The sequence below is a fragment of the Molothrus ater genome, chromosome 5 (assembly GCF_012460135.2).
Source record: "Molothrus ater isolate BHLD 08-10-18 breed brown headed cowbird chromosome 5, BPBGC_Mater_1.1, whole genome shotgun sequence".
NCBI classification, from domain to species: Eukaryota; Metazoa; Chordata; class Aves; order Passeriformes; family Icteridae; genus Molothrus; species Molothrus ater.
Window position 1 is genome coordinate 48807283 of NC_050482.2, and position 17037 is coordinate 48824319.

General features: G+C 51.1%; 1 protein-coding gene across 3 annotated transcripts; it reads right to left on the bottom strand.

Annotated features, from left to right (window-relative positions):
- Positions 1-298: 298 nt before the first annotated feature.
- CCDC134 (coiled-coil domain containing 134) lies at positions 299-13675 on the bottom strand. Of its 3 annotated transcripts, none has more exons than XM_054514797.1 (7): positions 13625-13675; positions 3991-4108; positions 3053-3174; positions 2762-2846; positions 2347-2528; positions 2025-2096; positions 299-1657 (listed from the first exon to the last, which is right to left on the bottom strand). In XM_054514797.1, exons 1-7 carry the CDS (start codon positions 13628-13630, stop codon positions 1532-1534), a joined length of 711 nt encoding a protein of 236 aa, XP_054370772.1. In that variant the 5' UTR covers positions 13631-13675; the 3' UTR covers positions 299-1531. The 3 variants fall into 3 exon arrangements, with proteins under 3 accessions (XP_054370772.1, XP_036257695.1, XP_036257694.1); XM_036401802.2 differs by lacking the exon at positions 13625-13675 and adding an exon at positions 8173-8264; XM_036401801.2 differs by lacking the exon at positions 13625-13675 and adding an exon at positions 7527-7985.
- Positions 13676-17037: the final 3362 nt, after the last annotated feature.

The window sequence follows — 17037 nt, forward strand, 5'->3', positions numbered from 1 at the left end:
TAGCCCGCCCCGCCCCCGTGCGCTCAATATTCATGAGGGGGCGGGGCAGTGCCGTGCGTGGGAGCGGCACCGAGGCCACCGCCCCCGCCGCCCACGGGAAACGCGGCCGGGCCAGGGCTCCCGTCCCGGGATGCCGCCAGCGGAAAGGCCCGCTGCAAGGCGGCGGTGGATAGAGCATGGGGTTTGCCCTTCCCTCCGCAGCGCCCACGGAGGGGCCAACGCAGGGGCCAGCTCGACTCTCTCTGGCGTATACCCGCTCCCACCAGGAACGGGAGCAAGAGCCAGGATTCTTCTACTTAAAAAAAATAATAAGTCAATTTTATTCAAGAAAAACCAAATGCGCCCATTGCCACCCCCTCCCCTCATTGGAGGGACTTGGCTCTGCTGTTAAAAAATCCGGGACGTTTCCCTTTCCTCAAAGGCTGTGATACTGCCAGCCCGACGCAGAGAACCGGCTCCTTGGGGAAAGCCCCTCTGCAAGAGCCCGCAATGGTGCAAGGCCATCGGCACAGGTGAGGAATCACAGCGTGGCTGTGTCGGGTCCCGGGCCAGCCCCTCAACTGTCCCCATGGCAGCCCAGACACCCGTGGAAGGTTGCAGCCCCTCAAGTTGGCTGCCTCGCTACTTCGGCCCTGCTGTTGCCACATGCCCTCGTCTGGCTGTCCTCTGACAAGGGGCTTCGGGGACTCATTCAGAGAGGATGAGCCCCAAAGAGAAGGGATGGGGCATGGGCTGCAGGACAGGCTCTCAGCAGCTCGGGGTGGTTCCCCAGCATCTTCAGCATCAGCATGGCTTGCACTACAGGCACCACTGGCTGCAAAGAGGCCAAGTACCGAAATTCCTCCTGTCCAAAAAATTCACCAGGCATTTGCCTCTCTGAGGGAATGACCTGCAGTGGCCCCGAGATGCCATCGGCCAGGAACAGCTGCTGCCACCGGCATTTTCAACTACTGTCTGGACAATGAAACACACGTTGCTCGGTGGAACAGCCGCTGGGAAAAGGGAAGGTCCTCTCTGGCAGAGGTAGCAGCTGTGCAGAGACCAGGTAGAACCCAGTGGGGGGTGCCAATGAGATCACCCGTTTAGCTGAACAAAAAGCAAAACTGAGAGAAGCAGCATTGCTCATGAGGCTGTTTGGTGTGACACACTCCCCAGCCCACCCGTGTTGGAGGAGGCACCTTCAGAGTGGGGTGTGCTGCAGTGAGGAGGGATCCCTGGGCTCCACCAGAGGCGTGTCCCCCACACCCTACTTCCCCACAGGCAGCAACACCCTGACCAGGGGATGGCCCCAGAGCTGTCCTGTCTGGGCTTTACCTCTGTGGAAGGGGTACCCCACTTTAGCCCCTTTGGGCCAACCCACCAGCACCACCACGCAACCTCCACTGAACAAGAACAAAAGGCAACAAAACAAAACCCACAGCACAAATGGAAAGGGAATGGCCAGGCACCGGCCCAAAGCTGCCAAAAAGGGAGCAAGCCACTCTGTATCCCAGTGGTGCCACCCCCACTGCAAGGCACAAGTCCCAGCCTGCTACAGCTCCGACTGTGAGCGGGAGATGCGTGGGCCCTTGCGGATCTCCTTCCGCTTCTCTTCCTTCTTCCTCCTCTTCTCCTCATCCCGCAGCGCCTTCTGAAAGGTGTCAGCACTGGGGAAAAACTGGGGGTTGACAGCAAGGAGTCAGCATTGGAGAGCACCCACAGCCTCCCAGAGGCACAACCCTCCAAACCCACCAAAGCCAACGCACGAGCCTCGCAGTCCAGGGAACTTTGAGCACAGATCAGCAAGTGACAAACAGAGTCTCAACTATGAGGCAGGTGGCCACAGAAGGGAAGAGAGGGCACCAGGTGCCCAAAGTAGAGCACAGACAGGGAATTCAGTGTTTGTGTTTCAGCCATGCTTAGTCAGTGACAGGGGCTTTTGGCCACTTCCCACAAGCCAGCCATTCCATTCCCCAGTCAGCTGCCTGGAGCTGTGACACGGATGGGAAAGCCCATGAGACAAGCTGGCAGCGTTGCCATCTTACCTCTGACTGGTCCGTTTTAAAGGGATTGCGGTAATCAGGCGATTTCTCGCTGATTCCTAGCTCCTGAGCCATCTGCAGAGCAAAGGGGAGACCTCACTGGGGAGTGGTGCCTCCCACTCGCATCCCCCAACTGTGTGACCGGGGTCCCCTACTCTCCCACCAGTCCCATCTATGCTCTCTGCTCTTCCCCCATCCCTCAGCTCAAGGACAGCCCCCACACACAGTGAGGACAGTGCCCCTCCCTCCCTTTTAGCCCAAAACGCTCAGCTCCCCCAGCCCAGCAGCAGAGAAGGGTCACGGCAGGGGGGACGAGGAGCCATACCAGCCGCAGGACCTGGGAGTGGGGTCCCTGCTCGAACACACCCGTCAGGTTGCAGAAGCCGATGCCCCAGCGGATGAGGCTGTTCCAGTTGGAGTTGCGGTCGAAGTAGTGGTGCACAATCTTGGGGAAGCGCAGGACCACGTCCCCAAAGAAGGCAGTGTTCTCCACCACGTGGGAGTATGCTGTGGGGACAGCCACCGGCTCCATCAGCACAAGGTGAGGGCAAACCATTAGGCTCCCCAGTGTGAACTGGTCAGAGAGGCAGCAATAGCATCCCAAACAGACAGGGAGCAGTCCAGGTCTAGTCTGGATACACAGGGGTTTTGTACCTACCCCAGCACTGATCCCAGGAAGAATGTCTGTGTACACCAGAACAGAAGAAAAAGGAGGAGGGTAAAAACCAGAGAGGACCTACCATCCTTTATCTTCTCATCCTGAGGGAAGGGCCCATCAGGAGGCACATCAGCAGCAATGAGCACAGCACGGGAGTCCTCCAGCACCTGCCAGAGTCCTTGATTAGTGTTTTGTCCTGCCAGTCCTGCCCTGCACCCTAGAGGTGCTGCCACAGCTGCCCCACTTTGAAACCCCATGGCATCCTCCCTTCAGGTCCTAAGGCTCACCTGCCACATGCTCCAGAGAAGCCCCCAACCCTTCCCTTTTCTGCCCACCTGTGTGGGCTTAGAGTGCAGCCTGCACTGTGGCTTACTTTGAAGAGTCCCTTGAGCATGATGTCAATGATTTTGTACTGCTGGTTGACGTCATTGAGCTCAATCAAGTTCTTCAGAGCATTCATCTGGTCCTTGCGCTTCACCTCAAACAGCTTCTTATCTGCACCACTGTCAAGGGCACTGTCAGCACTCTCCCACCACACTGCTGCTCTCCCTCCTCCAGCAGGCCCCTGGCACCATCCCAGCCCCACTATGAGGTGTCTGAGGGGCAGCACGTGAGCCAGGATGGAACAGAGATTTCCAGTGAACCCCTTGCCCAAACACCTCAGCAGGGCCCTTAACGGTGCTAAGAGCTTGTGAGGACCTCTCCACTTGCCAATCCATGCTCTGACTGATGGGATGGAGGAGGAACATGGAGGAAGAACATGAACTGCCACCTTCCCCATGGGTCTCCACATATTCATCTTTTCATACTTTGCCTGTTCAACAGGGGATGCTGTGTGTGCTAAGAAGGGCTTGCATTAGCCCATCATCTCCTCATGAGCAAAAAGTGCCTGTGGCACAGAGGAGACCAAGTGCCACAACCCAGGAGTCCTTTTCCACCATCCCAGTCAGTGATCCCAAAGCACTGAGATGTGCAGGTGTGCTCTGCCTTCTGGCAGGCCATGCCACTTCCAAGAGCAGACTGGGAAATGTGCTCAGTGCTCAGCACAACAGAGCAGAAAGAACACCAGGCATCACTGCCATTTCTGCTCCTGCACCAAGCCAGGCACTTGGTTAGTAAACCCAGGAGCTTGGCTAAAGCCCATCTACAGAAGAACAAAGCAGCAACTTCCCAGTGCTTCTGGATCCTCCCTTTTCCACTTCTTTGTGCCCCTTTCCATGGTCTCTGACCCCTTCCCTGTGCATGTGCTCCCTCCAGCCTCCGTAGCCATTAGTGCATACGTGGTCATGAGGGGCAGGCTGCAGAGGATACAGATTTCCAAGCCAGAGTCTACTCTCTGTTTCTCCAGGTCTGTGAAGCTGCCCTGGGACAGCAGCAAGGCCAGCAGAAAGGGACAGATGATGAGAAAATCCATGTTGGCCACTGCAGCCTGGAAGAGAAAAGACCAACAAAACCAATGATCGTTGAGGAGACTTACCAAAAGGAGAAGTCACACAAGCCACTTGGGACCAATGGCACAATGCCCTTGGCAGCAGGGTCCTTGCCCATCCCTCCCTTGTCCCCATGAGGGGTCTGAAGGATACAGTGCCCAGAGCAGAGGCACATGGTGATGCTGCAGCCAGCCTGCTGGAAGTGAAGTCCTGGTCTCCCTCTTCTCTTTACCTGCCTGCACTGCCAGCCCCAGGCATCTGACCCAGCACTGACCCAACAGAAAATTTAAGTCCTACCCCTTCTTCCAAAAATAACGGCTAGGTTTTTGCTGAGTTTGCGAGGCAGAGCAGCCCAAGAGCCACAAGAGCAGGTCTGGAAGAAAGAGCGGGATCACTGAGGGGTTGAAGTCCATCTCTCCTTCAAGTACCAGTGCAACCACTTCAGTGACCTCCCCTCACCCCTTGGGGTATTGGTACCCGGACCCTTTCCCTCACAAGCTGGGTGCCACCACACCAAAAAACAACAGTTGGGTGACCTGGTGGTAGCTTCCCCCTCCCTCCAAACAAGTCCCTTCCCAGACAGCATCTGAGGATTTGCAGGGATGCTCTTGGGCAGAGCTGCTCCTGACCACAAATGTCCCTCAGACAAAGTCAACGGCTGGAGGAAAAGGTCCTTGAGAATGAGGATCCTCTTGGACGGTCTATACTTGGAAAAGCCTATACCTGGAGCTGTTGCTTAGTCTATACTGAGCAACAGCTCAGTCCCCAGGCAGCAGAACTCAGGGTGGTCTGTCCTCAGGCACAAGGTTTCCATGGAGCTGAGCACAGGCCACTGGCAATTACAGAAGCAACAGCTCCTTCAGAGGCATCACCTGAGCCATCTCCTGCTCCCAAAGGAAAGGCACATGTCTAAGGCCACCAGAGCTGACTTCACCCTATAACCCACTGCCCTCTTGAGTCCAAGCTTGCCTGCCCAGCCAAACTTGTCTCTGTAATGCCCTAATACTGAAACAAAACCAAATCCCTTCTTGTTCTTTTCTTGTTGCTTTTCTTTTTTTAAATAAATACAATTTCTTCAACTCCAAGCCCATAAAAGAGGCAAAGCAGGCAGCACCAGCAGTTCTCCCAGCCCTGCAAGGATCAGCAGCAGCTCCCACCATGTACCTCCTGCTGAGGCCAAGCCAAGCATCTTCACACCCCTGGCAAAGGCAGGGGAGCAGTGTCAGACAAACATGAGAAACCCATATTTTGCTGTTGTGCTTTGTATAAGGCTGCACCCCTGGAAAGGAACAGACCAGAGTAAATACAACCAGCATTATTGAAGAAGATGTGGCTGCCCCTCGTGTGGGCTCAGCAATATGCCCCATATTTCTGACACGGTGTGGAGCTGGGACAGCAGCACAAATCCCCATGCCAGGTTTGGGGTCTGTCCCCTCTTCCCACTGTGGTGTGAGGCTTAAGCCATATTCCAGACATCCTGAATGCCACAAAGCACACCAAGAAGCGAAGGCTGTAAGGAAAATTCTCCAGCCCAGGCAAACAGATGTTCTGTTGGACCTAACAGCCTGGTCAGCTTCCAAGAGACTGCTTCACCCTGCCAAAAACCATGACCCAAGACCCAGGGCCTGGCTCAGTGAGGTGGCTCAGGTCTCCCCTCTGCAGAGCCCCACAGCTGCTCAACACCTCCCAAGCTCTCAGGGAGGAGGAAGTGCAGCAATGCAAAAGCACAAAGAGTGACTGCCCTGGGACCAGGCTCCTGTTTGCCCCTTGGATGAGACATACCAACATAAGGATTAGGCTGGCTATTTGCCATGCTCATGAGAACTGGAAAGAGAAACTGGAGGTAGCCAGTGGCCTCCAGACTAGGCTGGAAGGCAAAGAGCAGAAATGCTGCCCACAACAGCTCTGCCATGCTGCCTGTGGCAGTCTCAGCACGCCTGGTTAGTACAGGGGCTGCAGTATCCCCCATTTCCAACACTGGAGTTGGGTGGCCGGAGGATATTCCACAGGTGCAACAAGGGGGAAGATGAGCTGCAAAAAACCCTGTTCCAGGCAGCAGCAGAGCAAAGCACAGCTCTCAGCTGAAGCAGCTGCTGACCAGCCAGCTGCTGCAGCACAAGGGCCACCAGCCTGCCTGGCTGCTCACAACAGTGATGGGCTTCTTCAGAGACACAACAGCAGATGCTGGGGTAGGGATGGTCAATGTTTGCAATGCAAATGTATTCAGATCCTCCTACACCAGCCCTAAAGATTGTCCCATGGGACAAGGTCAGAAGTAAAGGACTGGAGAACCACTCCATACTGGAAGCCCATCACTTTTTCATCTGATCTGCTGGCACTCATTCTCACATTGGAGCTATTTATTTGCCATTGTCCATCAGGGCTGAAACACACCAGGGAAAATGAAGCAGGCCCAGTTGTTTCTCTCACCCACAGGGAACTTGGGGCTGCTGATGCCATGTGGGACCACTCCAGATTTATTTCCTTTCACTGCTCTGGCAATTTCACCCCATTTTAACAGCAGAGGACATTCCTTCCTCTCCAGGCCACACTATGTAACGGCAGAGATGCCAAAGCTCCTTGCAGATGTTCCTCCATGCTTTCCTCACAAACTCTCTCTCACGTCTTCACCCGCTGAGGGATGAGACACAAACACTGCAGAGCTGCTCCTCTCTTTCCTCCCAGCTCCTCCCTGAATTGATTTCTGCTAGAGACAGCTCTGCCTGATGCTCCCAGAGCAGTCCAGGGAGCCAGGGCCTGGCCTGATGCTACAGATGGAAAGGAGTTTCCACCAACATTGCCTTGCAGCCCTGGCCAGCTGGCTGTTTCAGCAGCAAGCCCACCAGTCTGTCTCACTGTCTACCAACCTCTTAATTTAGATGTGTTTTTCCAAAGACATGACAACAGATGCCATGTAATAGATGGTTAGTACTTCCCATTAAAATGTTTTCAATTACTTTATAAATTTTCCTGCAGGAGCCCCATCTGAAGCAAGCATCCCTGAGATTTATTCCCTTAATGAGCTTGCAAGGCAGAGCCATGCTGCAATGCTTAGGTTCCCTGGAGAAACTTTTGCATGACCCCCCCCCCCCCGCCCGTTCCCCTCTGCAGGCACTGAAATGTAGGGGGAAAAGCATCATCCTTCACCAGGAGCATGCTGTGGCAAAACAAGGGATGAAAACTCCCAGCCCCGTGAACCCAATCCCGAGGCACTCCTCCAACAACCAGATGAGGATTAATCTTTTGTTACAGGTGAACCAAAAGCTTCAGAAGTGAAACACCTCTGCTCAGACTCCTCTAGGAGGACATATCTATATGGGGCTTACAGGACCAGCTGCTTCAGTTGAAACCGTACTGGCCATTTACACCTACTCGTCTCCCAAGTCTCCCAGCCACCAAGCCCAGAAGCTCGCGTACCGCACGGTTTGGCAGCCCCGATTTCCTGCTGTGATTTCCAGCAGGAATGGGTCCGTTCCAGCCCACCCTCGTGCCGGAGGGGTTCAAGCAGCACCCTGAGGGGCTCGGGCGGCCGCTGGCACAGGAGATGCGGATTCTCCCGCAAGCTCTGCTGAAGTAAAGGCAATCACACGGAGACGGGGGAAAGGGGACTAGCCGAACCTGCCCCGGCCGCGCTGCAGGAAACCCACCCGGAGCCGTGTCAAGTGGACGCAGCAGGCGGCACCCGGGAGGACGCGAACCCTCGGGGGGGACGGCAGCTCCCGGGAGCCGCGGCGCTCCGCTCCTCCCGTGGCTCCAGCGCGGGGCGAGCAGGCGGCGATGGCAAGCAGAGCCCGTCGGGCACAGCCCTTTAACCCAGGGTCCAGAGAGGTGTCCCGGGGCCGCACTGCCCGCGCCGCTCATCGGCCACCCCGGCTGCCCGGGAGGGCGGGCCCCCGCCGGGTCTCGCTCGGGGAGCACCGGCCACCTCCGCCCCGTCCCCCGGAGCGGCCCCAGGGCTGCTCCCACCATTCCCTCCCGCCCCGCCACGGCCGGGCAGCTCCCCCCGGCCCCGCTGGGCCTCCCGGGGCGGGGATGGCTCCCGGGCGGCGCGGCCGGTCCCCACCTGCGGGCCGGGTGCCGGGTGCGGGTGCCGAGGCCGGCGCTCACGCCCGCCGCGCTGCCATGCTGCCGCTGTGCTGCCGCTGCCACCGCCGCTCCGCCCCGCCGTGTCACTTCCTGAGCCCCCGCCCCGCCCCGGCACCGGCACCGGCCACGCACCGGCGGGCTCTTGCAGGGTCTGGCGGCAACAGGACAGCGGGGCTGGGGCTGTAGTCGAAGGGGTCACTCGTGACCTGGAAGAAGTCTCCTCATCCCTATGGGACACGTATCTGCTTCCCCCGGGATCCTGGCTGAGCCCCCACCGCCCCTTCCAGCCCAGAGCAAAGGGACCATCCTGCAGCCCTATCAGCCAGGACGAGTGAGCTGAGTAGCTCTTCCACAGCACCCCTGTACGACATCATTTCCCCAGGCAGGACTGTATTTTGATACATGAAGGGCATCAACCAAGCCTTATACCGCACAGAAGGGGAAACTGAGCCGTTTCAGTAACAGAACTTTTTAATTTCAACAAACCTTTTTCTAAAAATGCGCAACAAGTAACTTCCTTTGTCCTTCTTCTCCCTACTACTCACTGGGAAGGAATGGCAGGATGGGGTCTCCTCCTAGATTCTTGCTTTGTTCCTCTGCTCTGTGCACTGTATCTTCTCATTTCAATCTCCAATGTGTGAGAGAGACACTGCCACGTTTCCCAGACATCTGTCATTGACAGCATGAGTGGAAACCAAAAGAAAGGCACACGTGCTACGGGAATTCCCACATTTGAGATATCACTGACAGGAGGTTTTCATTACTAAACCAACCCTCCCATGGAACCTCTCTCCCAACATATGTGAGAAACATCAGTGTAGGTAAACCTGAAGAAAAGTCAAAGCTCCATTTTGACCAGAGGATTTTGTCTTTCATGTCCGTGACAATCTTATCCACATAGCCTCACTGCTGTACTTCAAATGCATCTAAGATCCTTCCTTCCTAACCACCAAGATTTGAAGGTTTCTTAATACATAAACAAGTCAGAAATGAAAAGTAACTTCAGCAATGTAACAAAACCTCCCATCCAAAGTCCTTCATCCCTGTACAGAGAAGCAAAATGGAGAAATGAAGTGGAGAGGTACTTTGTGGGCCTCGATGGCCTCCACCAGGACAACTTGTCCTCTGATTGTTCCACAACAGAGCAGTAACATCGCACTGGGGGTAAGCATGAGGACAAGCTACTCCTGACAGGACAAAAACCTCACCCACCACGTACCCTACACATGGCTGATGACAGTGCCCCACAGTGAAGTCCCCACACCCACAGGAAATCACTGCCATGTCCACTTCCATCACTGCTACACATCTGAGGCAATGCAGCGCGATGAAAACAGGAAGGCAGAAAAAGTTTGAGAAACAAATATTGCATCAGGTTCCCTCTTTCTCCACAAGGTATCTGGGAGTGGCCTCTGCCTCTATCTCCAGAGAAGAGGATTTAGTTCACAGCGGCAGACTAGGCCCAAACAGAATAAAATCTGGTAATTCCACTCAGTGGTTCCCAAATGCTCTCTGTGTTTTGAAAGTGCCTGAGTCATATCTGGGTTTCCACTACTTCATGGGCATCCTGGCACTAGATGGCATGCAAACAGAGATTAACTCATTGCTCATCCTCCAGGGAAATCAATACAGGGATTGTTACTGCTTTGAAGCCAGAGACTCCCAAGCCTGCCCCTCTTTCATCAGATCACCTCTGCTTTATAGATGAATACAAGCCCAGCACACAGAGCCTTCTTTAATCCCAATTGTCTACTCATTTCTGAAATGTCTTCTCAGATTAGGACATGATGAAGTCTTTCATCCCACAGTTAGCCAAGTGTAGAAACCACTCAGGGTTTTTCAATTTTGTTTGCCTTCAGCTGGAACAAGAGAAGGAGCAGCAAATTAAGTATCCTTTCTACCTCTGTTACACACATTAGTACCCCACAGTGGTACTTTGGCCACACACATTAGTACCAAAGGATACACAATGTCCTGATGCTTTACACACACGGTCCTCTGTCCCAAGAGCCGATCTAGCAAGGTCTGAATGACCTCTGACTGTTCTGGCTCCACGTGGCAATGACTATTCTGAATCTGAGGGGTCAGAAAAAAAGAATGATTTCCAGAACAACATAAAACTGTTGGGCTTGTTCCTTCATACTCCCTCCCTCATCTCCACACAGACCATGAGATCTTCAAGGGCCAAAGCAAACACCTAGGGACTCCATTCCCATTTTCCTAAGCAGTCACTGCTCTCTTACCTGAGAAAGGAAGAGGTGAAGAGCATGAGATGTGGCCTCAGGCAGCTCTGCTATGTTGGCTTCTGCTGCCTCCTGAATAATCTGGCTAATTTCTTTTTGAGAAATAATATTGCTGCTCTGATATCTCACAAACTTGAACAAAGGAAAAAATAGAGACATTAAATAGTGGAAGACCCACAGAGTGCAACAGTGACTCATCACTTGCAAAGACCTCTTCTGTGCACCATTGCTGCAGCACCTTAACCACAGGCCTGATTTTTATACCACTTCTATTGGAACCAGTGCAAATATCTATGTTGATGGGGCTCTGATTTATAGCCAGATTTATTTTGGTTTAAGCTGGGAGGGAACTAAAATAAATGAGGTAACCTTTTAAATCTGAAATAAGAACAGCAAATACTCACAGACCCATCTTATATTTGGCGGGGGAAGGTTCACTTTAATAACCCCTTCTTCTCATTCACTGCCATGAGGGCTATATCTTCAGTATTTCTGCTAGGTAGGATCACATTCCCCCCCTAGCCCACAGACCCCACATACAGCAGGGTAGAATATGGCACTAACTCCCTGCCCTGAAAAGTCAGGTCTGTAAGGTCGAGACAGGAGACAAGCTGCAATGCCAAGCAGCCAGCTTGCTCCCTGACTGGTAACAGCAGTTGCATGTTCTCTGCAAGTTTCTCCTCTCCTCCCCAGGGATCCTAGATGATATAAATAAATGTTACCAACACCAGAAGAACGGGAGGTGCTCAGTAACAGCAGTCAGTTTCTGCAGGGTGTGGAAGTTCACTTGAAAGTATCATTATTAATAGAGGGCAGGAATACAGTCCTGGGCAAAGCCACAGCAGTATCAGAGACTGTGTTGCATAGCAAGTTAACTACCAATAACTAGCCTAGGTGCATTGTGCCAACATACTGGGAAAGACAGGGAACAGCCCACTCTTCTGCTGCTCACCAAAGTCATCAGCCTGAGAACTTCTGGCTGCAGAAAGGACTTCTGGCCCCCACTGAGTAGTGTGAAGAGCAGGAATCGGTGCCATGGCTGTGAAGCAACATGCAGAGCTGGGAGAGAAGGAGAAGCCAATCAAAGACAGCTGTAAAACTGCCAAAGTGACAGGCTGAACCCAGCTAAGGGCAGTCTTCAATACTGATCCCAAGTTTTCTCTCCTAGAACCCATGCTGTGAAACACTAAAGGGTTATTTTTCACTTCTCTTACTTGCTTTTTAATCTGTCACTCTCTGGGCAAGAGTTCAGTCAAGAGGACAAAAGCTTAATAGCTTTTCAAAGCAGAAAACACATACTGTCCATCTTTGTGCTGGTACAGGAAGAGAAACCTTCTCCTGGGGTGTATGTCATAAAACAGAGAGAGAATATCTTTAGCCTGGGGTTTTAAAAATAATACCCTCCAGTTTCAATCTGAGGACAACTCTCCTGACCTCAGTTTTTACTTAGCTGCAGAATACCCTTTGGGTAATGAAGAAAGCCCAATAACAGAAGCTGAACAAACTGAGGCTGGATCTACATCAGACAGTGGACTATGGGGACCAGCCAGGCTGATGGTGGCAATGCAGTCAGTAGAGAAAATGCTCTCACTAAAGAACAAACATGATAACATAACATGTATTAGGTAAGGCCATAAGTCTATGATGGCATGAAGTCTTTCACTGAATGCTGAAATTAAAATGTTATTACCTTGTATTTAGTACAGGTTAGGAGCATGGGATGGACAAATAAATCAACTGATGTAACTTGTTATACTATAGCAACTCACCAGAGTGTAGAAAAGGTCTCTTTTCCACTGGCAGTCACATAACCTCCCTATTGCCACTACAAGAATCTTTTCCATAGGAAAACAACACTGAAAAATAATGTCAAATATTTTGGGGATATCTTTTATCTGAGGTAAATGAGAGAGTACCAGCACTGTGCATGAGCCTGCTCTGCACATTTGGAAATATCTCTGGACCAAAAGAGGGTTTTAGAAAGCCTCAAGTGAGTCAACTCTTAGAGGCAGAGTCCAGGACAGACTCTTTCCAGTGTTCTTGCATCTTTCAGCCAAATAAAGCTTGACCCTCATTCTGCTTGAAATAAGGAGACTCTTGTTATTGTTGTTCTGAACTTCAGCACCACAGCAGCCAAAGTGACAGGTTCAGCTGTTGCTGCAGCAGCATTTCATTAGTTTAATCCCAAATTAGCAGAGCCTCCCCATAACTTTTTTCTTTTTTTTTAATTCAGCCTTTTAATAGCCTCCCTTCTGGGGGATGACTGGCTGTCATTCATCTGCAGTATTACATCTTTATCCAACCACTTCCTCTCTCCCACCAGTGTCCCTTTTGCCTGGTGTTCATTCACTCCATTCCCTCCTCTACTGGTGTTTAAACAACTGAAGTGAACAGGTCAGGGTACAGAGAACTTTCTGGTTTAAGAACAGAGCCAGCACCTGAACTTCATGGCAAGAAGCTGACAATAGCAGAAAGGTCTATTCTTCCCCCCAACAATGTACATGGTACAAATGTAGAATGCAGTGATATTATGTTATACTGAAAACAGGGTACACATTAGGTCTGACATGCACTCTGGAAACCAAGGTCAGAATTCACCCCAGGAAATCCAGAATTTCCATCTTCCATTCCCTAAGGCTGCCTAATATCCTGTTCTCCCTTCCCTTCCTTCAGGGCCAAACTATGACCAACACTGTCCTTTTGTAAGACACATCATGTTCAGATCCTTCCTCCCTCCCTCCCTCCCTCCCTCCCTCCCTCCCTCCCTCCCTCCCTCCCTCCCTCCCTCCCTCCCTCCCTCCCTCCCTCCCTCCCTCCCTCCCTCCCTCCCTCCCTCCCTCCCTCCCATATGTTTATGGTCTAAAGGTTTGATACAATTGGCCTGAAGGTCAAAGACTATTCCTATACTCCTTCCATTCCCAAACCTTTCCCTCTTACAGGGTTGGAGAACTACTTTTTGCCTTCTGGAAAGCATCTTGGTGTCCAGAGCCAAAATTCATGCAGAGGAGCCAGGCACTGAGATCTCATCCCACAAAGCACAATATTAACTTTAGGCACACAAATAATTTTTCTTATTTGGCATAAACTCATCACACATTTTCTCCAGAGCACTACTGGATAAAGAACAAAGAGCTCAAAATCACTGCAGGAGGGGAACTAGGAGAAGAAAGAACATGAAGACTTTACCAACATCCTGGTTCTTCACATACAGGTATTCCACTAAGGTTTCTAAGCAGGCAACCACTGCCTGAGAGAGCAGCAAGTCTTTCTGGAATACCAAGAGAAAGGAAAAAAAAAAAAAAAAAAAAAAAAAAACCCAGTCAACAGCTATTGCAAGAGGAAAATTCATAAAGTGCCAGGATCAGAAGAGTATGCAGCACAGGAAAATAACACCTTTCATCTCCTTCAAGGAATGCAATGTGCTGCAAATTATCTGTCACATCAAGGAGCCAGACAGAGCTACAACTACTTATTTTGAGACTAAAAATAATAAGTAACAGCCTCCAAAGAATAAAGATAGGAGCCCAACACAGCTTAAGTGTTAAATGGAAACTGATGTACTACCCCTGGAGCCCAGCATCACTTGAGCAAGTTAAATGTATGCTGATGCACTCACTACCCCCAGAAGCACCTTGTCAGGGGCATGGGGAATGAACTGGGATTTGTTATACATTGCCCACATCTGTCCCTATGGATGTGGCATCCCTGCAGAGAAAGAGATGGGGAGACAGAAATTGTCATTAGTACACAGAATTTCAGCAACCCAGTTGAGCAGCAGGGAGTACTGCCTAGCTTGATTTACCTTCTCTCTCACTGCACTGTGCTTGCAGCAAGAGCATTTTCCCTCCTCCTCATCACACATCTGTAAGGGGTTGAAAATGCAGGGAAAAGAAAAAAACAAGCAGGCAGCCCCTTTGATTCTACAGCAGGGTGGTTTCTCCTCAGGTTACTGTTCCTGCTTGAAGCCCAACACTAGTGTTGTTCCAAAAATAATATTTTACATACCTGCAACTGGACATGCACCAGAAGGTTCTGCAGACTGACAACAAGTGAGAAGACCTGCTGCATGGCAAGGGGGTGCAGGGCAGTGTCCTGCAGTGATGATGGCTGTGGTTGAGCAGCACTTGGGGCTGTATTTTGGCCAACAATCACCAGCAGGGAGGAGGAGAAGTTCTGTCGCAGGACAGCTCTCAGGAACTGCATGATGCTCACTAGACAGAGAGATGCTTTTTAGTATGTGTCAATGTTTTTCTCTGCTCTACCCTGTGTGTTGGTGCCTGTGCAATAGCATGGGAGAGGGTGATGAGAATATGTGAGCTTAATAGCCCACCAGAGTTGTCTGGCAGCTGCTGACAGCTGTAGACAGGAATGGCAACGTGTGTTTCTTTGTAAATCTCCTTCTTTGAGACACTAACACAGTTCACACTCAGTTCCAGATGTCACTACCAACCTCCAAGGAAGATCTGTCCAACTACAGAACTTCCCTTTTGCCCCTTCTCACCACCAGTTATACATTTACAACGTCAAATGGACCAAAGTTTCCAGATTCCCATTCCATTCCATTCCATTGTCACTAGTTCTCCCTTGCTGCTTGTATCATGGTACTAGTGGCTGCTTCCAGACAAATCCCCCTAACAGATGTAAATACCTAACAGCAGGATTGGCTTCTTATTCCTGAAGATGACTGTATTCAGGACTTCTGTAAGGTCTACAGAGAGTGTCTGGTGAACCTAGAAGAGAATTAAATAGAAGAGAAAAAGTGGTGCTGGTTTGGAGCAGATAGAAAGCTCCATTACGTACTTCTAGTTCTTAGACAGTATCCCATGATGACCACTGAAAACCAAGGGAACAGAAGGGAGAGTTACATCATTGGACCCTCATGTTTCCCTTACCACTAGCCTGAGCTGCACAGCTTCCAAACCGCAGCCTACCTTGTCTGTCTTGTTCTCACTTCTCCCTGCAGGACCTCTGGCATGTGGCTGTCAGCCTGCCAAGCACATGAAGTGGCAGAAACAGCCACCACCAAGGTGGCTCTACCTTAGCCACAGAGCCAGGCAGCAGGACTGAAGAGCCAGGCAGCCAAAAAGCAGCAGTGGCCAGAAGCTGTCCTTGCCTGCTGCAGCTGGGGCCTGCTGAGAGCCCAGGGACAGGAACTATTGCATGGGTGTAAGTGGCAGAGGAGTTTAGGGACTTGGGAACTCGGTGAAATAGGAGTGGTCGGCTTGAGAGGGAAATCTGCAGTACATTGTTTCCTTCACAGAACAGCCATTCAAGAGCAAGGGCATGAAGGCTCAGAGAACACCAGAAGGGTACAAACTCTTCAACAAGCCAGAGAGTTGATATGGGAAGGCAGGCATAAGGATCACAGGACTGATTCCTCTAAATACTCTTCTGAAGAGAGAAATATTCCACAGAGAACTAGGAGTAGCTCCTGCAACATGGTGGCAGTGGCTACTCATCTTAGAACTGACAAGCCAAAGCCCCTAATAGCCTGCCACCCATGAGCCCTGTTTATTCACAGGGTAAAGCCAGCAGCAGCAACACAGTTAAGATGTAAGTTGGCTATGGCCAGACAAATCCTCACTATTAACATCAGCCTGAGATGAATGTGGCCATTTCTTGAAGGCACTGTTCTCCTCTAAAAACTGCAGGCTCAGGGAGACAGCCTGTCATCAGCTCACATTCACAGCCACAAAGGTGCTCTTATGAGTCTCCAGGATGTTTTGTGCAGCTCCAGCTACACTGAACAGCAGAAAGAAGCAAGAGAAGTGACTCTTCTGCTTCTTCCCCTTCAACAGAAGAATAGAAACACTGACAATTAGAAATGCTGAAGATTAGAAACATTGAAGCAGTCTTGAAGCATTTCAATTTCCCAGCTGTATCTGCAGTTTCTGTCCTCATCTCTGGTGCAAAAACATTTCTGGGTTGTATATCATAGCACATCAAGCCAGTTGGTATTAATAAAACCCAGCAACAGGCTTATAAGCTGCTAAATGATTGCACTTCAAGGATCAATAGGAGCTGAGAGCATCAGTCCCACAAGATGAAGCTCAATACTTGACACTTGACACTAGAATGTCGTTTGGGACTGGCACAGCCCCAGACACAGCCCTGACTTGGAAACTGAGAAGGCAGGCTGTACTTAGAAGCTCCCAGAGCAGGGCCAGGCTGCATTCCCACAGCTGACAGCCTGTACAAGTACCATGCTCTGAGCCCTAAGCAAAGGCTGCATGCTGACAAAGTAATGAGTGCAGACTTGGTCTGGGCTGGTCTTCTGGAAAACATCTTCCCTCAGCATTAGAAATCAAACCCTTGCTTTTCTGTGCACATGCATGCATGTCCTTATTGTGATTTTATCATCTGCAAACAGGTGTTCCAACTCCCAAAGAGCATACTCTGCTGGGCATAACTGCAAGAGCAGAGCTCACAACTCATTACATGCTCTCTAACTCCATACCAAGAGAGGTCTGGGTAGGTACTTCAAAAGGAAACATTTTCCTTTGTATTGACATTGGAAAATGCTTCCTTCAAAGTTGTAATTCCATTAATAGCTGACAACTCCAGCTTAGATGTCTTGTTGGACTGCAAATCATCAAATA